General features: G+C 58.4%; 1 protein-coding gene across 3 annotated transcripts; it reads right to left on the bottom strand.

Moving 5' to 3' along the window:
* Positions 1-1,735: 1,735 nt before the first annotated feature.
* SLC4A3 (solute carrier family 4 member 3) lies at positions 1,736-15,301 on the bottom strand. Of its 3 annotated transcripts, XM_039216693.1 has the most exons (23): positions 15,245-15,301; positions 14,945-15,086; positions 14,433-14,598; positions 13,584-13,864; positions 13,300-13,415; positions 12,700-12,899; positions 10,885-11,033; positions 10,562-10,742; positions 9,972-10,107; positions 9,312-9,495; positions 8,783-8,882; positions 8,125-8,309; positions 7,251-7,476; positions 6,854-7,072; positions 6,424-6,572; positions 6,041-6,235; positions 5,367-5,585; positions 4,935-5,024; positions 4,282-4,448; positions 3,561-3,814; positions 3,058-3,227; positions 2,712-2,885; positions 1,736-2,068 (listed from the first exon to the last, which is right to left on the bottom strand). In XM_039216693.1, exons 2-23 carry the CDS (start codon positions 14,993-14,995, stop codon positions 1,991-1,993), a joined length of 3,690 nt encoding a protein of 1,229 aa, XP_039072624.1. In that variant the 5' UTR covers positions 14,996-15,086; positions 15,245-15,301; the 3' UTR covers positions 1,736-1,990. The 3 variants fall into 3 exon arrangements, with proteins under 3 accessions (XP_039072624.1, XP_039072623.1, XP_039072625.1); XM_039216692.1 differs by lacking the exons at positions 14,945-15,086; positions 15,245-15,301 and having other exon boundaries at positions 14,433-14,845; XM_039216694.1 differs by lacking the exons at positions 1,736-2,068; positions 2,712-2,885; positions 3,058-3,227; positions 14,945-15,086; positions 15,245-15,301 and adding an exon at positions 3,236-3,320 and having other exon boundaries at positions 14,433-14,847.
* Positions 15,302-24,494: the final 9,193 nt, after the last annotated feature.

Raw genomic sequence — 24,494 nt, 5'->3', positions numbered from 1 at the left:
GCCTTATTCATATCCTTCCACGCCGGACAACACGTTCACTAAGCAGAGGTCGTATCTGGTTAATACCTTTTCACCTACAGTCCTCAGGCCCTGGCTCCTAGGTTTACTGAAGGCTACCAGCCAGGGCCCAGATCCATTCCTTTTGAAAAGCCCTCGCCATATCGCTTCTCATTTTCCAGTTGAGGAACACCCCCACTTCTCAGCCATTTGAGGAACACCCCCACTTCTCAGCTATTAGACATAGGCACAGCCTATGTCTAATAAAGAGCCAAATTTTAGTGGCTCGGGTCACGATTTGCCCTCAGGGGCTTAGGAGGTAGTGCGTTCTTTACTGCGGGGTCCCACATGTCCCAGACCAAATGGAGAAACCCACCTGCACCCAGGCCCAGCGTGGAGCCAGGCTACCTATAGGACTCAGAAAAGGGACAGTCCCCACTCCACCCCGCATACAAAGCCTCTCAGCCACGCCCATCTGTTGCTGCTGTTGTGTTCGGGTTTTTGCATTTGACCTTCACTTTGCTCCTGGCACAGTCCCTCTGAAATTCCACCAGGACTTGGCCAACTTCGGGGAAAAGGGATTTTGTCTTCACGTAGGCCAAGGGAGCCAGTCAAAGGCCAGATGAAGTTAGAGGCCAGGGTGTCGCCAGAAACCAAAGGGGTCGCCTGGACTGAAATGCTTAAACCCGAAAGACCATCTAGGACATCTGGAAGCGCGCATCTTTTCCCTATGAACACGACAAACAGCCTCCCCGCAACCTGTCCCCTCTCTGCTGACCGGTTTCAGGGCTCTCGCTGCTGGCCTGAACACTAGGGAGGAAACTAGGAAAAGGGTAAGGAAGAAGCAAGGCCAGCTAAGGTGGGGCTACGGGAGCCCAGCTCGGGATGCTCAGAGCCACCCGGGGCGGGGCGGGGGCGGGGGGTGCTGTGGAAGTCCACGTACCCTCCCTGGCCCCTCTCCAGGTCTCCCAGAGAGGCACAGAATGCGCTTGCCTGGGAGAGACCACGAGATCCGGCGAGTCCACCAGATGGCAGTGCTGCTCCTGCCGGGTTGGGACGGAGCCTGCACTGTGAGAGAATGCCCACCAGGGGGCGATACCGGGCCGACCTGCTTCATAAACGCCACTGGTTGCCTAGCAACTGTGACGCAATGGGCTCCCAGTTTGCACCCTCTTCAAGGCCTCACAGGTTATTTCTGGCATAACAGACTGTTGCACAAGGAGTGGCCTCAGGAATCCCCAACTGCCACTCTTTTAAGCCGTGAGACTCTAAAATGGTCCAGGGACCCCAAATCCAGCACCACCCTGGCGTCTAGGGGATTGGGCTACTGTCCCCTCGGAATGCCAGGGATCAGGAAAAGAAGATAAACATTCTCTATTTCCCTCTACAGCCCCAAAGCCACTGGGAACACTCTGCTTTCTCTAGTGGCTAAAGCAACCTCCTCCCTTTCCCCTTTCCCACCCTCCCCCTTCTAAGCAGGGGTTGTTAGATCAGCCGTAGGAGACCTTGAGCCAGACCTTGAGCCTCCTGCTCCTTCCTCCGCTGAACTTGAGAGGGCCCAAGGGGGTGATGATAAGGTCCAGCTCTGACCTTCTGTGATCTTGATTCTCTCCCGTTCCCCCAAGAATTCTGTCCTTGCCTCACAACTCTCCCTGGTTTTGATGACCTTGAAAACAGAATTCTTCCAATTCCAGTCGGATAAGCATGACCTGAGAGGCCAGAGATGGAACCAAGAAAGTGAGGCAGACACGAGACAAGGAGTGTGGTTATAATGAGCTCAAAGCCTGTGCCGGTCTGGTCTGTGAAAGGGCCTGGGTGAGCCAAGGTCAGTGCCCTGGGCAGAGTCAGCAGGCCACTCTGGCCGTGGCACTAGTGGCTCCAGGCACGTCTCTGGGTTGCGAGGAGCCCGCTGGGCTCTGGGGCTGGGCTCCAACTGGGGCCCAGGTGCCGATCACTACGGTATCGGGGTCTCGGAGGGGCACCACGCTGAGGATCACACCGGCATGTGCAACTCGTTGTACTCGTCCTGACCATCCTCGTCAAAGTTCGGTTCAGCGTCCTCAGCATCCAGCTGCAGGAGGGAGAAGGTTGGGAGAGGCAGGGAGCGGCTGGTGCTCCCAGCAACGCCTCCAGCCAGCAGCCCAGCCCTTCCCAGGCCTTGCTGACCGCAGGGATCGTGACCCCAGCCTGAAGCACTTCCCTCTGGCCAAAGCCCTCAGGTCACCGGCTCCTGATAATGGTCATGGTGACAGCAGCTACTGCATCTCAAGTATTTTCCAGGGGCCAATCCTGGCTCCTGCGTTACCTCCAGACACCGCGTTTGGGTGGGTGATTTTCAAACCGATGTCCCTTCCTCTACCCGGACAAACACAGAGCTCAGGAGGGGTTTCGGTGCCACCCCACCCCCACCTGTCCCTCAGCTGTGGGCTTCTGTCTGGGACACAAGCGGCACAGCTGTCTGCTGTGGTCCTGGGCTGATTTCACACCGAACCATCATACTCGGTGCTCTACCTGGATTGGTCCTGGATCACAACACTCCTCTAAAGAAGACTCCATCATCAGCCCTTTTATCCGGCTGGAAATAAGATTCCAGGAGGTCAGGCAACTTGCCTCGGGTCACGCAACTAGCAGGCGGCACAGGAGAGGCTGGAACCCAGGATGCCCCAACCCCAGGGCCCAGCCGCCCTCACAGCACCCTGCACAGCGCCCCTTACCGCCTGCAGCTCCCTGTCCTGGAAGAGCCGGGGCAGAAGGCAACGCCTCAGAGGCACCGTGAGCAGCAGCAGGAAGGGAAAGGCGAGGGAGGCCGCCGTGGACTTGACGACCCAGAGCAGCGCGATGCAGCCCAGCTGGATGCAGGTGAACAGGTGCATCCGCCACGTCTTCACCTGGGGAACGGGCCTCGAGTCTCACGGTGCCCCCCCGCCCCCAGTGCTCCCGCCCACATCTCCGGGGACCCAGCTCCCCGGGCCCCGGCTGACCCTGTCCATCTCCAGCCCAGGAGTCCCTGCCGCCCCTCCCCACCAGCCCTCCTCCCCCGCTCTGGCTGCCTGGCCCTACCTTGGTCACATAGGGTTGTTCAGGGTGGTGTTTGGCCGGCATGAGGATAAGCAACAGACGCTGGGACAGCTGGATGCCAGACAGTGACGTGACCCCCATGTACAGGAAAATCCCAAAGAGCACAGCCAGCGGGATCCGGCGCAGCACAGCCCCCATGACGATGGACAGGCCTGGAGGAGGTGACACAGACCTACCTGACCCCTCGGACGGCCGCCACGAGGCTGGACGGGCCCGGTGGAGAGGGGATCAGCTGGGCCTCGCCACTACAAACAAGAGAAGACGGAGCGGGACAGAGAACCAGGAAAAGGCTCAGGGTAAAAAGGCTCATAGACTATTAAGAGGCAGGCTGGGGTCACAGTGGGGTGCTAGACAGGATGCTTTCAGAGACTCGGAAGGTACCTGGGTCAAGCCTGGGACAGAGAGCGGGTTTAAGGGCACAGGGTCCAAGAAGGCAAGTCCGGGGGTGGGGGGAGGCGGGGGCCTTGAAAGGTGGGCGCTCTCACCCACGAGGCTGGCGATGAGCACTCCAGTGACCCGCTGCTCCCGCACCTCCTGGATCTGGGGCTTGTCGCCAGGGGCGATGGCAGTGCGCATAACAGTCAGTGCATTCACGTGAGTGACCGAGCGGACCGTGGCAGCCGTGAGCCAGGGCAGCCCAAACAGCCCACAGAGCCCGCCCAGCGAGCCGATCAGGAGCAGATCGAGGTGGAAGCCAGAGCCCTTGAGCAGCCTCCGAGCCTTCTGGCTGACAATGAGCCTGCAGGGACAGGACGGGAAGCAGGGGGTGAGCGGCCAGGGGGGCAGGGCAGCCGCAGGGCCAGGCGTCGTGGGGGAAGGACGCGCAGAGCCGCGCTCTCCCCAGGACCTGCCAGTTTCCTCTCTCAAGTCCCCAAAGTGACGTTCTCACATCTAAGCAAATCTGAGCTAAGATCTCACATCATGGATGCTTAAAACACCACAAAAGCCAGATGCCAGGTCTCACCACGTTGCAGTTTAACCCCAACGAGACACATGTGAGCAGCACTGGGTGAGAGAACATACTGCCAGAGTGGCGGGAGGATTGCCAAGGGCCACCTCGCAAATGGCGATGCAGACAGCTGGGTATCATGTCCCAGTGCTGGAGGGAAACTGTGCCCAGGCCCGCGTGCCCCCCACCCGCCACCAATCCCATCGCTTCCCCCCCCTCCCCCCCCTCCCCCACCCAGGGTCCCCCAGCCCTCTCACGCGGTGATTTGCGTCTCCATGAAGATCAGGATGAGGACCAGGAGGGCAGGGACAGCAGCCGCCACCATCATCCAGGGCGGGAAGGGACGGGCACTGCCCAGGGGTGGGATGAACCACGTGCGCTTATGGGGGGATGTCACTGAGAGCCCTGTGGGCACCGTCAGCTTCTGCATGGCAGGAAGGAAGACAGGGTTCAGGGACACGGCCTCCCCACGCAAAGCACCCCACAAGCTGGCGGCTGCCCCCCCCCCCACCACGCTCTACGTTCCTGGTCCTAGGACTCCAGGAAACCTGGATGTGAACAGGTTTCAGGGAAATCAGTTTTCCATCTTCCAAAAGGTCTGGTAAAAGACAGAGAATGACATCTTTTCTCCCTGAGGCCCAGGGACACCTGTCAGTTGCCCCCCAGCCCATCATCTGCTCCAGGAGTCTTGGCACAAGGTCACACATAGCCTCAGACCCCGCCCCTGGCTGGCGTCCTCAGTGGCCCCCAGCCCGCCCACCCCAGAGCGGCCCCAGCAGTCACCATGTCACTAGGAAAGCTGAGTTCCACCCCTGATCGTGGCCACTGCAGCAATGGGAACATGTTGTGGCCTCCCTCGCAAGACTCTGGGGTGAGAATCCCCTCCCGGGGGGTGAGGGGGCTCGCTCACCTGTGTGTAGGTGTCTGTGATAGAGTAATCCACTAGGACCATCACCAGAATGGAAATGGGGATGCCAAAATCCCCAATGATGCGGCGAGCCTGGAGAGAGGCGCCAACGGGGAAAAGGAGCAGAAGGTGGACGTGAGGGTCGGGAGACGAACGTGAGGGCTTGTTACTCCCGCTCTCTTGGGTCTGAGCTGGAGCCCGAAGTCCCCGGACCTGACCCTCCAAATCCCAAGGTTGCCGCCCAGCTCAAGAGGGCATTCCTCGCCTGATTCAATTTCTCTGAAGTTTCTGGCGGGGAAGGGACTGCACAGATTTGGTTTAGGTCCATGGGTTGACCAGGACGAGGGGAAGCCCCTCTCGGAGCAGAGACTGGCAGTGACAGCAGGAGCCTGGGGGGAGGGGACCCACGGGGCTCCCCACTCCTCAGCTACGCACCTTGCCACCCAAGAAGCGGCTGTTCCTGAACTTTCGGAGGAAGAAGGCAATGAGGAAGGTCCCGAGCATGAGGATGAGGGACAGCAGAGCAGTGTTGGGCTGGTTCCTGGGGCCGGGCGGCCCCTCGGTGGGGGGCAGGGTGCTCCCGTTCAGGTCTAGCCCGGCCTCCAGCGCCCCCTCAGGAGGGTAGAAGGGCAGCAGCGGATGCTCCGTGAACACCTGTGTGGGTTACAAGGTTACCCTAGCACTTACCTGGGCAGGTGACCCTGATTTTATTCCCCGCTGAGTTCATACAGCTGTGAGGGAGAAGGCTGGCTCGTCACACACCTGACCACCAACAGCATCACAGGGCACCCAGCTACATCACACACACACACACGCACGCGCGCACACACACGCACACACTCCTCTGCAAAAGGAGCCCCATAGTGTCGACGGTGCCCCACTCCATCACATACTGGTTGAACCCTGCTGGAGTTCTAACCTGTACCCTCTGGTGTGGCTCCCTGCCCTTTGGCTCTGACCCAGTCCAGTGTCGCAGCCCCCCACCCCCACACCCAACGGAGCCCTCCTCCCTGTCCCCTCTGCTCCCAGGGCTCCGTGTGCTCCCTTCCGTGCTCTCCTCCCCAGCCCCCACCTACGCCCGGGCCCCCAAGACCTCTCTGGACCTCCACCTTGTAGAGCTTGTGGAAGGTCTCGTAGATGAAAATAAGCGAGATGAGGAAGGCGAAGATCTCCTGGGTGAAAGGTGAGATATAGCGGACCAGGAAGCTGCCTTCAGCGGCCACCAGGGCGAGGACAAAGACCACCAGCCAGAGGCCAACCCACACCCGGCCGGTGAGGTACTCCAGGTCCTGGGCTCGGCAGAACTGGGGGCCAGGAGGGAGGTGCGGTTACCCACGGCGGTCAGAGACCCCCGGGGGCCCCACGGGATGGCCGGGGGAGTGAGTGAGCTCCAAAGGGGTAAGAGGGGAGACACCACAGGGACCCATCGCCTGGGCTGAGGGACAGGGGACTGGAAGGTGATCCTTGGGGAGGGGCAGGGTAGCGCTGTCACCTTGAAGAAGGCTTCTTCGAACACCAGCAATGGCCCGGAGAAGCCGACCACGAGCAGCGGCTGGGCCCCCAGCAGAGAGAAGAGGACACCAAGCACCGCGGTGGACACAATCAGCTCGGACACGCCCATCAGGCCCTCGGTCTTCTCCCCTGGTGAGGGCGAGGGTCAGCGGGAGGGCCCTGGCCTGGCTCCGTGGACCCGGCCCCTCCTCTTCATCTAGCTTACCCTGACCTGGGGACCCAACTAGGACAGAGCCCAGGCCCCGCACCCCCAGCACCCCTGGGGCACTCACAGCCTCCCTCACCCCTTGTACCCCTCCCACCCCCTCTCTCACTTCACAGCCCCCGGCAAGAGTGATCCCTGGGCTCCCCTGACCACAGCCCACGAAGGTGACACTGGGCTGCCTCGCCCTGCCTCCCCTCCCCCTCACCTAGCAGCCCCCCGAAGGTGATGGCAGGGCTGAGGGCAGCGAAGTAGATGAACAGCACGGCCGCCACGCACTGGGAGTGCAGGGCATCTCGCAGGTCACTGGGGTAGTGCGGGTACCGACGCTTCACATCCCGCACGAGCCCCCCGAACACCGAGCCAGTCCGCAGCAGCGGATCATCTTCGGGGGTCGCCTCAGAGCCCCCCAACTCCACAGACAGCTCTAGGGGAACATGGGGCTGCTGGAGCACAGACCACCCTCTCCCAAAGGGGGCCGCTGGGCTCACTCCTCCCCACCAGGGGCAGGAAGCTGGCATGCCGGAGTTAGGGAGTCAGGGCAGGCTGGGGTCGTGACCTTAGGGGCTGTGGGCAGGTAGGGGACGGGCCCCAAAGGGTCTGACCTTTCCCAGGGGCCACAAAGCTTCCCTGGGTAGTCATCTCCACTTTGGTCTGTTCACGCTCCCGCCGCTTCCTCAGCAGCTCGCGCTGGAAGGCGGCTACGGAACGCAGCAGGTCACGGCCCTCCACCTCAGATGGGGGGATCACGATGCTGCCGTCCAGGAACTCGCTGATGGCACTCAGGAGGTCCTGCCGGTCATCCGCCTGGTAGGCAGCCTCATGAAACAGCTGCGGGCAGGCGAGGCAAGGGCTGAGCCTCCCAGAGCGCCCCTGGGAGGGCTCCAGGGAGGAGGTGTCCGGCCGTCACAGAGCCAGAGGCAGGGTGGATGTCTGGCCACGTCTACATGTCCAGTTCGACTGTCAAACTGCGGAGTCATGTTTGACAGGCTGGCCACAACCCTGAACCTCCGAGTGCTTTCTATTCCCCTAGGAGCTTTGGGAGTTTTCCACAACACAAGAACTAAAGGGGCAACGCTTGGCATAGCAGGGGCCCCCAAACCATTCTGACTGGAGAGTAGCCACACTCTACAGGCTGGTCAGTATGGACTCCAACGGCACCCCTGGCTAGAGGACCTTCCTGTCCAAGCCGAGCAGAAGCCACGACAAAGACCGACATCTCCAGCCCTCCCCTTCAAGTGTCATGACACATCCAGAACTTTCTCCTCCTTCAGCCACCTCCCCTTCCTACGGCCCAGCCCAGGGCTCCCTCTTCTCCCCTCGGCCCACAGCTCCCTCCACTACCACTCCAGAGCACTGCCTCCACCCAGAAGGGCCTCCATGAGCAACACCATAGCTCATGGTCAGGGAGAGACCAGGGAAAAGTAGGGCTCAGGGGAACAGGCCTAGAGCACCCAGCCCAGGGTCCGCGGGACCCACCTTGTCAGACATGAGGGTGGCAATGGAGCGCCCAAGCTCGTGATAGTCAGTGCTGGTGTGGCTGGGACCCAGCATCACAAAGAGGAAGCGAACGGGCACCGGGACCTCAAGCACAGACTCCAAGAGCACGGCCTCATTCAGTCGCACAAAAGCTGCCGCTGGCTGCTCCAAGAAAGGCACACAGCCTGGGGGGGCAGGGGGGATGGAGAGTAAGGCACAGGCCACTGGGCAAAGAGGATCAGTCCAGGCTGGCCCTAAAGAAAACATCTGGGGCCGTCACGTACAGTTGAGCACGTTGTAAGCTGCACAAAGAAACCCCAATCTAAAGAAACCCTATTCGTTTATATGTTTATATGTTTACTATGATTCATCAAGAGATGAAACGTTCACCGTCTTCAGGAAGGAGTGCTCCTTTTTAATTCCCACAAGAAATTAAATTTGTTGGCAGTCCAAGAAAGCAGAAAACTGAAGAGGAGGCAGGCAGAGGATTGAGAAAGAAAGAGCTCGCGGCAAGAGAGGCTGTCAGGAAAAGCAGGGACAAGTTGGGGGCCTGGCCAGGGATGGAAGAGGTGGCCTGCAGGCCAGAGCACAGGACCAGCAGACCCCAGTGGAAGAATGCCCACACACTCAGTAACCCCAGGCCCCCCGCCCTCCTTACCCACAAGCACAACAGTGGCCTCAGCGTCTTCGGGGATTTTCTCCAGCAGCTTCAGGCTTTTTCCCCGGTGACTGTCTCCCCCAGGCATGTGGAGGGGCTTCTGAGGACGCAGAACTGGAATAGGGCTGGGACCCTGACCGGAGGCCGTGGCAGGCCCTCCCATCCCTTGCTTCAGGACTCTGTCCTCAAACCCCTAGACCTGGGCCCCGTGTCGTCCCTCCCTGGCCAGCAGAGGGACTACCTGGGCTGTGGACCCCTCCTCCAAGCGGCCTACAACCACCCCAGCCTTATCTTGCTTAAATGGCTCCCAGAAGTCTGCCACAACATCCCATTTAGACACCATTTCTGCAGGGCAGGGGCCCTCATGCATGTCTCGTAGAGACCCTCCCACCCCACCCCCCACCACATGCCTCCCGTGGTACCGGGCATCCAGCCTTCCAGACCCACTCAATGGAGCCCTCAGTGGCCTCCGGTGTGAAACCAGAAGCCCTCTCAGTCCCCCAGCCTAGGTCAGAGCAAGGCGACTGACCTCCTTGGCATCTGGGTCATGAGGCCAGAGAGGGGCCGGCTCGCCCACGTCCTCAGCCATGGTAGGCACTGCCCCGTCGGGGCCATGGCTGGGGGTTGGGTGATGATTCCCCAGGACCGAGTTCACGCTGGAGCTGGATGGGTTTCGGGGAAAGAAGCCACTGTCCTTGTCATCATTGGGATGGCTGTGAAGAGGGGGTAAGGCAGGTTAAGAGGAGATGCCCTTAGTGGGCTGAGGTCATGAAGAAATGAGAAATAAAAGGTCAGTGGGGGGCGCCTGGGCGGCTCTCAGTCAGTTAAGCGTGGGACCTCAGCTCAGGTCAGGATCTCACGGTTTGCAGGTTCGAGCCCCACATCAGGCTCTGTGCTGACAGCTCAGGGCCTGGAACCTGCTTCAGATTCTGTGTCTCCCTCTCTCTCTGGCCCTCCCCAGCTCATGCTGTCTCTCTCTCTCTCAGAAATAAATAAAACATTTAAAAACAATTTTTTTTAAAGAAAGAACCTTCTAATGGCTGGTGCTGCCCAAAGATGAATGAGGAGTAAGCTCCCTGTCACTCGGGCTATCCAAGCAGAGGCTGGAAAGCCACACAGGTGAGTCTGTGCTTCTGGAAGAGCAGCTGACCTAGAAGGCCCCCTCCCAGACACCGCCCCCCCCCAGCACCTGTGTTTCAGAAGGAGGGTGCGCAGGACACTGGCCCTGTCCTCGGGACGGATCTGGTCCGACACGATCATGGTCTCTACCACGAGGTGTGCGATGCCCGGCAGGGTGGTCTGCTCCAGGTCCAGGAGGGCAGCCCCTGGGGGCACAGTCGGGGAAGGGGGTAGGGTCCCGTCAAGAGAGGAAACCCCGCCCCAGCTGTCCTGCTCCCCGGAGGCAGGCCAACATGCCAGGTGAGCCCAGCTCCCGATGCCCACAGTTCCAGGTGGCCCCGCCGAGCCGGAGAGCGGGATGTGCAAAGGGAACGCAAGAGCAAGGGACGGCCCCTCCAAACCCAGGGAGGGGGCTACCTGGGGGTCTCCTGCATGTGGACTACGGCCTCTCCGTGCCAGATACCAGCGCCCAGCCCTGCCCCTTGGAGCTTACGGCTACACAAGCAGTTAGCTTCCACACCTCCAGAGTGGCAGCCAGACCTTGCCTGGGCCCAGGACTCCAGGAAGGGGTCCCCAAGAGCTGGACAGCCTGCTGCCGGCCAAACTCCACACTCTGCGAAGAGGGCATGCACCCCAGGGCCAGGCCTGCAGGGCCCCTACCATGGGCGATGGTCCTCCGGAGCTCCAGAAGGCTGCGGAAGGAGAGCGAGGCCACGTGGGGCTTCCCCCAGCGCTCTGTCTCTTCCTCCACATCCTCCTCAAACTTGATCCAGCGCGCCGTCTCCCGCCAGTGGGGCTCCTGGCTGCGGTCCAGCGTCAGCTCATTGAGCTCCACAAACACCTGAGGCAGACGCCAAGGTGAGGGTCGGGGGGCCTCCAGGTGGGATGGGGGGTCTCGGAGACATGGCACCCAGACAGGGCAGGGAGGAGGGAAAAGGGGGCTCTGGGGGAGGAGAGGGGAGAGGAAGCCACGGGCCCTGTACCTCATGGGGCCTCCGATCCATCTTCTTCTTCTTCTTCTTCCTGCGCAAGATGGGCGCCAAGCCACCGGGGCTGCCCCTCCCACCCTGCGAGCGCGACGGCTTCTTCACTAGGTGACGCCGCATGCCGGGGTTGTCCTCCAGCCGGTGACCTGCAGACAAGGCAGGCTTGGTGGTCCCGGGGATCCAGCTCGGGCCTCACGGTCATAGCCAACCCCTCCGGCCCCGAGCTCTGCCCAGCCCGTCCACTTGGTGGGTGCCACGGTTGCCCAGGGGCCATGTCCACACATCCACATAGTCCAGCATGGCCATGCACAGACAAAGACAGTGAAGCCCAGAAAGGGGGACGGACTAGCCCAAAGTAACACAAGGAAGCCCTGTCCAAACCACAGTAAAAAGGCAGACCCCGGCTCAGTCCACACTCCCAGCTGCCTACCCTCCCCCATGGCCACTGCCTCTCTCTCTGGGGTTCTGTGACCTGTAGCAAGTCACCAGGCACCCAACACTGTCCCCATGCTCTGGAGTGTCACCATGTCCCCACACTGTTCTCTCACATTGCACCCACTGTAACCATGCTGACCCCATGTTGTCCCCGCACTGACCCAACACTGTCCCCATGCCCTCTCTCAGCACCCATGTCTCCCCCGTGGATACACACATCTGGCAGACTCGAGCTGAGCTCTGTCCCTTCCTCCCTGCTCGCCCCTCTGGGCCAGCAGCTGTGGAAAGGCCAGCTGCCCTGTTACTCACAAGCTGCTCCCCCTGCCACGGGGCTCGGCTGGCCCTGGGTGGGTGCCCACGGGTCACAGTCGTCAAGGTCCAGCACCAACATCTCCAAGTCCTCTGAGGCCAGCGAGTCTCGAGTGCTGGGGGCCGGGGCCATGCCAGGGCCCCGGCCCTCAGCGTCCCCAGGCCAAGGGCTTGGTGCCCTGTTGGGCTCTGTGACCTCCTCCCGCAGGCTCATCATTCCCCCTGGGGGCCGAGCCCTTGGCCCCTGCTCCCTCTCAGAGCCCTGGCTCTCCTAAAAGGTGGAAGCCTGGACCAGTGTTCCTCACCCACCCAGAGCCTCCTGACTCCCCACAGCCCTGGGCCTGCTCCCTGCTGCTTCTGGCCCCCACCCTGAGTCTGTAAACACGCCCTCCCCCCGAAACTCCCCCCCCCCCACTGCTGCCATCGGATTGTTCCTGTCCCTGTCCTCAGGCCCTGGCAACTTTCCATGACGTACTGAGCTCAAAGCCCTCCCTCCCACCCACGCCCACACACTGTGGTTCCGAGGGGGAGGGAGGTGGGGTCAGTGACGCCCCTGGCCCGGGCACAGAGCCCTGCGGGTGATGACAGGTGGCACAGAAACCAGGGCGTTGATAAGATGGAAGGAATGTGCCGAGATCACGGCCAAGCTGGGCCAGCGGTGGTGTGACAAGTATGGGGCCCCTGATGTAGGGAAAAGCAGGACCCAGAAGAGTGGCTCACACTCAGGGGGCCGGTGTGAAGGGGCCAAAAAGAAGATAAGAAGACAGGCCTTGGGGGAGGGGGGATGTAGTATCTCCAAATGCCACGTGGAAGAGGGGCTGCCTTATTCAGGGGTGACTCAGAGGACAGAATCAGGACAGAAGGACAGAGGTGTTGTGAAGGGAAATCTCTGGCAACCCAGAGAGGTGGCCTGTTGAGGTAGTGAGCTCCCTGTCCCTGGCCACATTCCAGCAGACAGGGATACTGCTGAGGGGACCCAGCGCTGGCCTGGGGAGAGCACAGCGCTTCTCCAAGGTTCTTCACGGGCGAGGCGCCCATGGGGGTGTGCCACCCCAGGGTGTCACTCACTCTTCATGTCGTCCAGGTCCGCGGAGCCCAGCATCTGGGCCTCTGCCTCGTCGGTGGGCACCTGCTGCTCTGGGCCACCTGGGCTGCCCAGGGCACTGCCTGGGCACAGCCGCTCCCGAAGGTCATAGCTGGCCGACGGGCTCCAGGGCCGGCTCTTCTCCCCAGCGACTCGGGAGGCCCGGGCCCGGGGGCTCGGGGAGCTGAGGAGGTACCATGGCAGCCTTGGACTTGACACGGAACCATGGTGGAGACGGGCCAGGTTAGGGGGTTCCTTTGCCCTCCCCCAGTTTGGGGTGGGGCCTGGAATCACCCCCCGGGCACTAGACACACACTCCTTCTGGGCAGAGAAGGACGTTCATGTCCAGCTCCCTGTCCCCGCCACACCGGTCCCCCCCTTCCTCTCTGTCTTTCCCCCTCAAGCCCTGTCCTTTCTAGTGACACCTTCTCTCTCTGTCAGTCGTGTGGACAGAGAGGCAGGGTGCCCCTCCCCGCCTCCTCCACCGCCTCTCCTCTCCTCCCCTCTTCTCTGGGGTCAGAGCTGGGGACAGTCCCCAGGGTCCGGAGGGAGCCTGGGACCTGCTCTGGGCTGGATGCCAGTACCTGACTGACTGCTGGGGGCTCTTGTCAGAGCAAGGGCCCACCGAGGGCGGGGGCTTGGTGAAGGCAGCCCTCCCGGACAGGCCGGGACTGTCATCCTCGTCGCTCCCGATGGAGAACTGTGGACAAAGCGGAGTGGCTGGGTCCCTGCCCAGACTCAGCCCCCAACACCCTCCGCCCGATTCTGCCACGCCCAGGCAGCCGGGCCCCCTCTGCTGCACCTCCCTTCCTCTCCTCTCGGCACCCCTCCCTGAGGAGTCGGCACTCCTTCGGGAGCAGCCCCGTACCTTTGCTTTCTGCGGGGACCCTGGCGGTGGGGGCTCCACAGGTTCCGCCTCAGATTCCCCTTCCTCTTCCTCCTCCTCCTCCTCCTCCTCTTCCTCCACTCCGGCTCCCCCCTCCTCCTGGATGGGAGGGGTCCCCTCAGAGGGGGGAGCAGAGGTCTTCTCCTTCTTCCTCCTCCTCCTGGTCTGCCGGGCAGAGGTGGGGGGCAGTCGCCGCAGTTTGTGGGGCGGAGGCAGGCGCGCCGAGAGCGGGTGGTGGGTGTGGTGGGATGTGTGCCGGTGAACTGGGGGTGCAGGAGAGCCGGCTGGGGTCCCCAACAGCAGAAGAAGGCCCCTCACCACCCTAGGGGCACACACCTTATTCTAGCTCAGGGCCTCAAACAAGGGCACCCTAGTCCTTCCTCGAGAGCCAGGCTCCCCCCGACACCTGTGTCCAGGTCCTGCCATTGGTAAGGCCTGGCAGAGCGGGGGGAATGGGCATAAGGGAGAGGGTCGTGAAAGGGGGGTCGGGGAAATAGGAGGACACGATACAGCAAAGGGGGAGAGGCAGAGAGAAGAGAGCAGGGCCAGAGGTATGGCAGAGGCTTGGGGAAGATGAAGGTCACGGAGGGAGGCCTCAGGCCCTTCTCCCTATGTCTCCCCTGCGTCTGGGGCCCGGCTCCCCCGGAAGGTGGACAGGCGATGGGTGAGTGAGGCAGGATGACTTAACATGGCATGGTGGCCCAGCACAGCGTCCAGCACAGCGTCCGGCACAAGATGGCACTGGGTGACCAAGCCAGTGGTGAGCACGGTGATGGTGGCAATGAAGGTGATGGTGAGGGCGGCCACACTAGGGGTCCCCAGGCTACCCACACTCAAAGTCCCGCTCGCTGTAGCTGCGGCTGGGCTTCTCAGGGTCCCAGGCCGGGGGCTTGCTGATGAGGTCCCCAAACCTGCTCACGGCCAAGGTCTTGCCCAAGTCATCGTCCTCCTCCTCCAGGTCTGGACTCAGAGGGGGCTCCTCCAAGGGCACTCGGACCTGCAGGCTCACACAGCTTCTCCTAAGGACCCTTGACCCATGATGGCCCCACATCCTCCCCAACTCCAAGCCCTGGCTGCGGGCGGGGGAGACCAGCGTGCTCCATCTTCAACCATCCCCTCTCCCTGCGCCCCAGGCCTGGGTCAGCATCCCAGGCTCCCAGGGCTTGGGAGAAGAGGGTGCAATAGAACTGAAAAATACCAAAACCCCCTTCTTCCTTACCCCATACCCTCCAGCCCAGCTCCATCCCTGGATTTGAGGGTCCCAAGGTCGGAGGTCCCAGAGGACTCCCCTCTCTTCTTTGGGGTCCCTCCCGTCTTCTCCCACCCCCACGCGCGACAGTCACCTGGGGTAGGGGGGAGGCGCCCCCGGGCGGCGGGATCACTCCGTTGGCCATGGCCGGGGAGGCGACTTGGGAGCCTCGCTCACTGAGGGACCCGTGACCCGGCTGAGAAGAAGGGGGCGCTGCGGGGGCCTAGTGGGGAGCTCTGGGGGAGGAGGGCGGGGTCAGGAGCCGCGCGCGGCCGCCCTCTCCCCCTCGCCGGGCGCGATCCCCCCGCCTGCCCGCGCGCCCATCCGAGGCCCCGCCACGCCCGGGACACCCCGGGGCCCCGGCCCCGGCCCGCCGCGCCCCGCCCTGCGGTACCTCGGGGCTCCGGAGCGTGCGGGGCCAGCGCCTGCCGCCGCGCCCCATCTCCCTCCCGCGCGCGCTCCGGGGCCTGGCGCCGCGCAGCGCCGGACAGCCGGGGGGCGCCCGCGGCGGCGGCGAGCCGGGCCCGCCGGGCGGACGCAGGCGCCGGAGCCCGCAGCCCGGGGCTCCACCTCCTCGGGCTCGACTCCGCAGCTCCGCCGCCGCCGCCGCCGCCGCCGCCGCCGCCGCCGGGCCGCACAATGGGAGCGGGCGGGCCGTGACTCACTCCGCCCCGGCCGGCCCGGCCCCCACGCGCGGGCCCCCGCAGGACCCACCCTGCCCGCCAGCCCCTTCTCCCGGCGCCCCACGCATGGCCGGGGGCGGGTGCACGGCCCTACATTCCCACAATCCCCAGATCGCTCCCCCACTTTGCTTTTAGCCTCCCCTCCCTCCCCTCAAGAGCCCTGGAGGCTACCCCTGCATAAACACAAGCCCCTCCAACCTTGGGAACTGGGCTCGCAGACACTGGAAAGCAACCCTCAGATCCCCACTTTGGTCCCAATATAGCCTCAGATGCCTGGCTTCTGCCACCAGGCACCACCCAACATTTGACCTTGGCACATCACCTCCCCTCCCAGGTTTCCCCCTTTGTGGCCTGGAGTAGGAGTATTCCAGGGTTCGGTCCAGCTCTAAGATTCTGAAGCCCAGTTGCCACAGCTCCCCACCCCTCCCTACCCCTGCTCCCTGAGGTCACGTTTTCTTTTCCAAGGTCGTATCTTCCTTTTCCAAGGTCAAAGTTCTTTGGAAGGAACTGCTAGATCCCAATTTGATCCTCTGGTGTCTGGCTGAAGATGGGCACCCAGTACCAGGCTACATCGATAACAGCCTCTGAATGATATGTGTTGAAGACATAGTGCAGCCACTCCCAAATCTTTGGGAAAACAGCAGGGGATGTGGGGGCAGAACACAAAGGAGCCGATGGGCAGGAGAAGGTGAGCCAGCCCAGGAGAGCCCTGCAAAGAAAGGGTATGGGGGACAGGGTGCTGGACAGGATGGTGCTCTACATAAGAAGGAGGTTTAACCCTGTGACCTTGGGCATGTTATATACCCTCTCCCACCCCTGCCCTCGGCTGGTTCGCTGCTTAACCCAGGAGATTTTCTACCCTGAGAGCCACACAAGGGAAGAGGGGAGGGCTGCTAAGGTCTGTGAACACCCACTTGGCTTTGCACTGCACTAGACCCTCTCCAAACTCATTTCAGCCTTCCCACAACAGAGCTACAGGGAGGCTTATCACCGTGCCATGGTCACAACCGGGAGCAGGAGTGTGTACAGGGTGACTGTCGGAATCGCAGCCATTTAACTGCCCCCAGCCTCTTACACTGAAAGAAATGTGCTCGGCCTCCCCATCTCACAGAGTGGGCGTCGAGACCATGAAACAAGACGCCAGTGTGAGTCAGTGGTGCGGAAGTGGAGTGTGCGGAACTGTGCCCCAGAACTCGGGGTGTGACACCCATCTGTCATGGACTGAATTGTGTCCCCGCCAAATTTATATGTTGAAGTCCTAATCCTGGGCACCTCTGAAGGTGACCTTATATGGAAACAGTATAGTCACACTGGGGTAGGGTGGGCTCCTTTTCCAATATGACTGGTGTTGTCATGAAAGGGGAAGATTTGGACACAGACCTGCACTCAGGAAGGACACCATGTGAGGATGGAGTTGGATACCACAAGCCAAGGAGCTACCAGAAGCTGGGAGAGGGGCCTGGAACTGATGCTTCTCTAGCATTTCCAAGAGGGAACATAGCTGTGCTGACATCTTGATCTCAGACTTCCAGTCACTAGAACTCTGAGCTAAATCCCTAACACACCAACGTGCCATCCCAAACCTTTGTACTCTGAGCCTGGTGACTCGGTCCCAAGTCTCTATCTTGAGGATTGTTTGCGCAGGACCCTCACCTCCTTAGAGATATCCAAGAGCCTTGGAGCCTTTCCCAGTCGGGAACATTGCAAAGGGCTCTGTTGAGTCGACCTCCGACCCCCTGTCCTCATGGCCCCGGTCCCCGGCTTCTAGGCTACAGACTTGGTATCCAAGTTTGGAGGAAATTCTGCCAGCCACCGGTTGTTTCATGCCAACTCATCCCACCAGACATCAGGGAATGCTTCCATTTCTCCCACCTCAGATGTCTTGGCCTCCGGGAGGCTTTTCCCATTGTGTTCTCCCGCACCTGTAATCGTCAGTCCCCAACACAATGTTCCCAGTGGGGTCTTTATTCCTGCAACAAGTGCTTCTTGCATACACAAAGAATGGTCACTGTGTGAGAGAGAGAAAGGCAACAGGACAGGTGACCAAAGTCAGAGTACCCCACTGGGCACCCTGCTCCTGAGCCCGGGCTGACTTGAATGCCCGCCCCCTCCCCCGCATGCTGAGGCCCAGAAAGCTTGTCTGACACATGTGCCACCACCACGGCCTGTCCTGTACGTCCAAGAGCTCAGGAGCCACCCCACCACACCCCCAGATGCGGACACATGAGCCCTCGGGGGTGGGCTCCTCCCCTAGCCATTCCCTGGAATCGCAGTCTTGGGATCAGGCACGATGGGGACTAGCCTGAGGTAGTGGGTATTTGTCCTCTGTGGCCACCCAAATCCTTGCAGACCCTCTACATTTTGGTCGTTTCCCACGAGTAAGGTCCCTCCAAGGTCGAAGCCGAGTGCCCCTTGCCAGACTCCCTTGCAGCTAGGATACAGACGTAACCTGGATTCCACCAAGTAGACTGGCCTGTGCAAGACCTGAAATCAGAAGTGAGTGCAGGAGTGGAGGCGTGTGGATCCAGGAAGGCGGCAGTGCTGCTTCTGCTAGAGGCTCTGCTCACAGGGCTGGTTGCCATTCCTCTCCATTCCTCCCCAAAATACCACCTACTACTCATGGTTTCCTTTAATACATTCCAGTTTGGAGGAGCTATCATTCTCAGCATTCTGACTTATGGATCAGGGAAACGTTTCTGAGTCCGGGGCGCAGGCCAAGCAGGCACCAGGCATTAGCAGTACCAATACCAGGGAGCTGGGAGCAGGCACATGAGAGAATGACTTTTTTTTTTTTTTGAAAGAGCAAGAGCACGCTAGCTCCCCTACTCATGAGGGAGGAGCAGAGGTAAGAAGAAAGGAAGAGTGTCTTTTTCTTTTTTTAAGTTTATTTATTTGAGAGGGGGATGGGCAGAGAGAAAGGGAGAGAATCCCAAGCACACTTCACACTGTCAGCACAGAGCCCAAAGCGGGGCTTGAACTCATGAACCATGAGATCATGACCTGAGCCAAAATCAAGAGTTGAACGCGGAGCCATCCAGGTGCCCCTGACACTGTTTTAAAATAAAATAGGTAGGGGTGCCTGGGTGGCTTAGTCGGTTAAGCGTCCGACTTTCGCTTAGGTCATGATCTCGCGGTTGGTGGGTTCGAGCCCCGCGTCGGGCTCTGTGCTGACTGCCAGCTCAGAGCCCGGAGCCTATTTCAGAGTCTGTGTCTCCCTCTCTCTCTGACCATCCCCTGCTCACGCTGTCTCTCTCTCTCTCCTAGAAATAAATAAAAAAAACATTTAAAAATAAATAAAAAATAAAAGTTTGAAAATGTTGGGGTGCCTGGGTGGCTCAGTCGGTCAAGCGTCCGACTTCGGCTCAAGTCATGATCTCACGGTTTGTGGGTTCGAGCCCCGCATCGGGCTCTGTGCTGACAGCTCAGAGCCTGGAGCCTGTTTCGGATTCTGTGTCTCCCTCTCTCTCTGACCCTCCCCTGATCATGCTCGCTCGCTCTCTCTCTCTCCCTCTCTCAGAAATAAATAAAACATTAAAAAAAATTTTCTTAAATAAAAGTTTGAAAATGTTTTAGTGGGGCGCCTCAGTGGTTCAGTTGGCTAAGTGTCTGACTTCGGCTCAGGTCATGATCTCACAGGTCATGAGTTTGAGCCCTGTGTCAGTTCTGTGCTGATGGCTCAGAGCCTGGAGCCTGCTTCAGATTCTGTCTCTCCCCCGCTCTCAGCCCCTCCCCCACTCATGCTCTCTCTCCCTCTCAAAAGTAAACATTAAAAATTTTTTTAATTAAAAAAAAAGAATGTTTTTGTAAAGCCAGGCTTCACACATACCCAAGTGTCTTAACCAAAACTGACACACTCACTCTACGCTCTACATCAGGTGTTGGGTGTACATCAGTGGAAAAATCGGACATGCTCCCTGCCTTTGGGCTGTTTTTAGTCAACAGACAAAAAACACATAAACATATTACAAGACATAGCACGTGCCAGTGACAGAGAACATTGAGGGGGCACAGCTAAGGACGTGCTCTGGAAAGAGGGGACAATTGAGCAGAGACCTGGCGGATACAGAAGGATCAGCCAGGCCATGAAGGGGGTGTTGGGGAAGCAGGGCAAAGGAGAACATTCCAGGCAGAAGGAAGCGCTTGGGAAAGGCTGGGGGGGCAGGGGCAGGAAAGAACGGACATAGACATTTGGGCGCAGATGGTCCGGATGGTGTTCTTCTGGTAGCATGTGGTACCCTGGAGCCTGAAGCCACAAGGAGACAGATTTAAAATGACTGAGGGTGGGGGCACCTGGCTGGCTGAATAGGTAGTGTGTGCAATTCTCCATCTCAGGAGTGCAGGTTCGAGCGTCACATTGGGTGCAGAGATTACTTTAAAAAAAAAAATCTTTAAAAAAAAACAATAAAGTGACTGAGGGTGAACCAGGATGGACAGTCTAGAAGGTCTAAGAGGTAAGAAATACCATTTAGGATAAAGAGGGGTCTTGACTGAGAGCTAACAATGCCCTTGGTGAGAATCTTGACCTTCCTTAACCTGAGCCTCGGCTTCCTCACCTGTAAAGCTGAGATCGTGCATTTTGCCTCAGGGCTGTATTGAGGGCGATGGCGTCAGTGAGAGGACAGGACAAAGACCAGCACCAAGCTGGTGCTCCAAGATGACAGTAGTGTTTCCCTACCATAGTCTTACCCGTCCTTCGTGCACCAACTCCGAGGTGCAGTCTCCCCCCCACTCAGTGGACTGTAAGCTCCTTGAAAGCAGGAGCACATCTGATTCTTTATTTCCACCCTCCCATCTTCTCGCAAGAGACCACGGCACATTTTAAGAGCTCAATAAATGTCGTGGAATTAAAGACAAGTGCGCGAGTAATTATAGTAACTAATAAACTGAGGAATGTTTTTGCGGAGGACAGAGAAGTCACTGTGTCCAAGACGATCAGATGACAAAGGACGGGCCAAGAGAAAACATGCCATGGCCTGCTCACGTCCCCAGCAGTGTCCAAGCTCCCCTCTGAAGCACCGCGGGGGAAGCTCCACTCATGAACAAGCAGGCAGGAAGAGGCAGGTTTCTTCCGATTACCAAGGGCATTTCTAGGCAACAAAGTGGGCTGTAATAACTCCCAGGTTTTTTTTTAAACCAGCATTTACTTACTGCTTTCTGGCTCACACGGCACGTCCACGTGCATCACTGCACCCCACAATTTGGTGAACTGGCAAGTTATTGATTAATCTCATCCTTGCTGGAGACGAAGGTGCCACAGATCAGTAAGGGCAAGTTACCTGCCCGTAGTTAAATAGCGAGCCACAAAACTAAGGCATAAACCTGGACTTTTTGGATCGAATCCACCATGCTTTTTCCCAGATGACCACCACCCACACGCTCTCGTGAGCACACGGATACAAAATACTGCGTGCACACCTGCAGATGGGCAAAGTGCAGCCTGGCATTGTGGCCAAACTTCCAACCACAGATAACCGATCTGGTGAGGGTTTTCTCAGAAGCCACAGTGGCATCCCGGCAAAGGCGGAGGGATGGGACTGTTCGTGAAATGACCCATCAGCAAGGGCAGACTCTCTCTCATTGAGAAAGAAAGAGCCTTCAAGCTGACCTACTCCCCACCTTCCAAAGTCTCAGGAGTCAACATCTATACCACTCAGTTTAGGGGGCACCTGGCTGGGTCAGTCGGTGGAACATGGGACTCTTGATCTCAGGGGTCATGAGTTCAAGCCCCGTGTAGGGGATGGAGTTTACTTAAAAAGTAAATAAAATTAAAAAAAATAATAATAAAGTAAAAATAAATTTAAAACTTTAAGTTTTGGCCACTGGCCCCCTAGGGCCTCATATAAATTTTTAAATATTATTTTTGAGGGCACCTGAGTGGCTCAGTCAGTTGAGCGCCCGACTTTGGCTCAAATCATGATCTCGCAGTTTGTGGGTTCGAGCCCCGTGTCAGGCTCTGTGCCAACAGCTCAGAGCCTGGAGCCTGCTTCGGATTCTGTCTCCCTCTTTCTCTGCCCCTCCCCCACTCATGCTCTGTCTCTCTCTCTCTCTCTCTCTCTCTCTCTAAAAAATAAACATTTTAAAAGATAAAATAAAATAAAATAAATATTACTTCTGAGTCGGAATAACTTCAGGGGGGTTAAAAACATTTTTAAAATGAAAAGAGCCTCAATAGCATCCCTGACACCCTCTGCCCTGTTCTCATCTTCAGCCCCCCATCACCAATCTGTCCCTCTGGAATTCTCTTATACAACCAGAAGTAAATATGAACACATATATTTCATCCCATCCTGCCTTATCTCTACAGATAATGTGGCATAGTGCTATTACAGACACTTTTAGGAAATGAATCCTTTCTCTGCACTGCCTTAGGCCTGCACTGCCAGCAAGCCCAAGGCCAGACAGATGATCAATAAGCACTTGTTAGAGGGGAAAGGCCAGACTGGATAGACAGGTCGATCCCTGGGGCCAATGCAGGGTGTGAGGGCCAGCGCTTGCTGACGGCCATCTGTGCACAAGCATCGGTAGCAAAACAGGTCCCATTCGCTCAGAGTGCGGCGGAGTGTCAGAAGCAGGTGCATACTGGCACCTGGTGAAGTGCAGGGCTAAAGGCCAGATGCTTCTGGGAGTGGTAATGGCCTCACCGTTGACCTCTTCCTCGGTGGCCGATACCAGCACCTGTCTTCTGGGTCACCAAAGAGCGAGCAACCACAGGACAAAAGGTGCAAAGCGCTCTGCTGACTTGTTAAAGAAAACAAAGAAGCCTGTAGAGGTTTTAGGCACAAGGAAACGGAAGAAGTTTCTCTTCAACTGCACCAGCCTCACAGCGCTTTGCAAATCACCCTACGATGACGAAACCTTAGTCTGCCCCATATGGACCATGACCTGATGGCACTTTCGGAGAAGTTTTTATAAACAGGCCTGACCTTTCTGGACGCTAGCTCTGGGCCAGTGGCTGGGGAAGGTCTCTCTCAGGGCCAATACTGGCTTGTCTGTAGATGGTGCAAAGAGCCAATGGGGAAGGGGGTGTGCGCACCGCCAAGAAAGTAGACTAATATTTTTGGGAAGTTTTAATTTGCTTCAATTAAAAATTCAGGCCAGCTCAGTGCAAACAGAAGTAGGTGAACTTATTTTCTGAACCTCTCTGCACAGTCCTTTCTGGGCCCCACCACCCTTCTGCGGGCCTGTCACCGAGGGCCCTCACCCTAGCCAGCATTCCCTGAGCGGTCAGTTCCAAAATTCACACAATTTCCTCCCCACTCTCCGGCTAGACGAGACCAGGATCCTGCTGAGGAAGCAGGAGAGAGAAACCACATGGCTCTAAGATGCAGGAGAAACCCCGTCTCTGGGCCTTAAGCTCAGGTCTTCCAGGTCCGGGTCATTTCTACATACTGATGGCTCCCTTCTTAGGCGGATTGGCTCTGTATCTTGTGATCAAAGGAGTGTAGGAAACAGCTGGAAAAATGAGGTGCTTTAAACGATGCATAGACCGTAATAAGGGCTCACCAAGCTAAAGCTGTTGGATCATTGCCTTCCTCATTATTTTATGGTGTGCCTCTATAAATCCTCAAGGGAGCTTTAAATACTTGCACCACCATCCGCTCTCAGCAGTCCTGACCCAGAGAAGGTGGGTGCTTTCTTGGGGGTAGTTTACGAGCTGCTGGAGAAGCCCTCCTGCCCTGACATGTGCTCTAATGGGCTCTGCAGTAGGACCCATGTCCTATTCATCTCTGTCAAGTGAAGGAATAAACAAACTCATCCTTTCAGAGTGCTTGTGAATAAATATGTTTCAGGACAGGAACAATGCTGACCCACAATAACCAGGACCAAAGGCTTCTCCCTCCTAGGGTCCCACAGTTCCTTCACCTCCTCTGAATCCAGGGGCTTCTCGGAGTCCCTGGGTGGCTCAGTTGGTTGAGCATCTGATTTTGATTTGGGCTCAGGTCATGGTTACGGGATCGAGCCCCGCACCAGACTCCGGGGCTGAGCGTGCAGCCTGCTTAAGATTCTCTCTCTCCCTGCCCCCATGCCAATCCTCCCCTCATGCTCTTGCTTTCTCTTTAAAATAAGTAAAATGAAATAAAAAATTAAAAAAGCAGCCAGGGGCTTTTCTATTGTACTTTTGCTCTTTCATGAGTAGGGCTTTGAGGCTGCCTCCAGTGGTATTGATTCTTTCCCATACGATTCCACCCTCTGGGGCCACAGGGTACGCAGTGGGTGGCTGGGTCAAGGGTAGAACAGGGGCAGTCTTCAGCCTACAGCACACCCCAACCCCAGGCCCCACCTCAGACTTCCCCAAAACGGTTCTACAGTGAGGCCTGACCCGGCTTCCAGAGCACAGTCCTCCCCCATAAACCCTAAGTCGAAGGCCTTCTAGTGGGGAGAAAGGAGTAACCCCTAGGCCGCTACAAAGAAACCATTACCCACTGCTCTCTAGGTCCACAGCTTCCACACCCTTATATGGTGACTTTTCCAATTATAACAGATGAAAATTCCAGAAATATGGCAGTCTTCTAAATTCAGGTATGTAAAAATGTGCTTTTCTCGGTAACTCAGCTTTATCCTTGTAACGAGTCCCCATTTTCAACCAACAGAGACGTTAATCTAGTAACATTCAAGTCAACTCAGACTAATCAGTGATTTAGATGCAATCGATTCAAGTCTCACTTGGTCACATCCCCATCTAGGGGCTGGGCCTACACCACCCTCCCCCTGTGCTGCTGCCAGGACCCGGCAAGCTCTCTAGCATGCTCTCCATGGACTTCCCTGCACCTCCGAGGACCCAGAGGATCCTCTGGATGCCCTCCCCTCTCCACGCAAGAGAAATTGGGGCAACTGTCGCCAGCCCTATCCTGCCAAGTCCTTCCAAAAGGATATCTCTGTGTGCCCTGGTGGCGAGGAAACATCTGACAAGTCACTGTCTTCCCTAGTTCCAAACACGGAGCTGGGCACAGGGCCCCTCCA

Source organism: Hyaena hyaena, unplaced genomic scaffold (genome assembly GCF_003009895.1).
Source record: "Hyaena hyaena isolate Hyena2069 unplaced genomic scaffold, ASM300989v1 scaffold_650, whole genome shotgun sequence".
Taxonomy (NCBI): Eukaryota; Metazoa; Chordata; class Mammalia; order Carnivora; family Hyaenidae; genus Hyaena; species Hyaena hyaena.
This window is presented reverse-complemented; position numbering and strand designations above follow the sequence as displayed.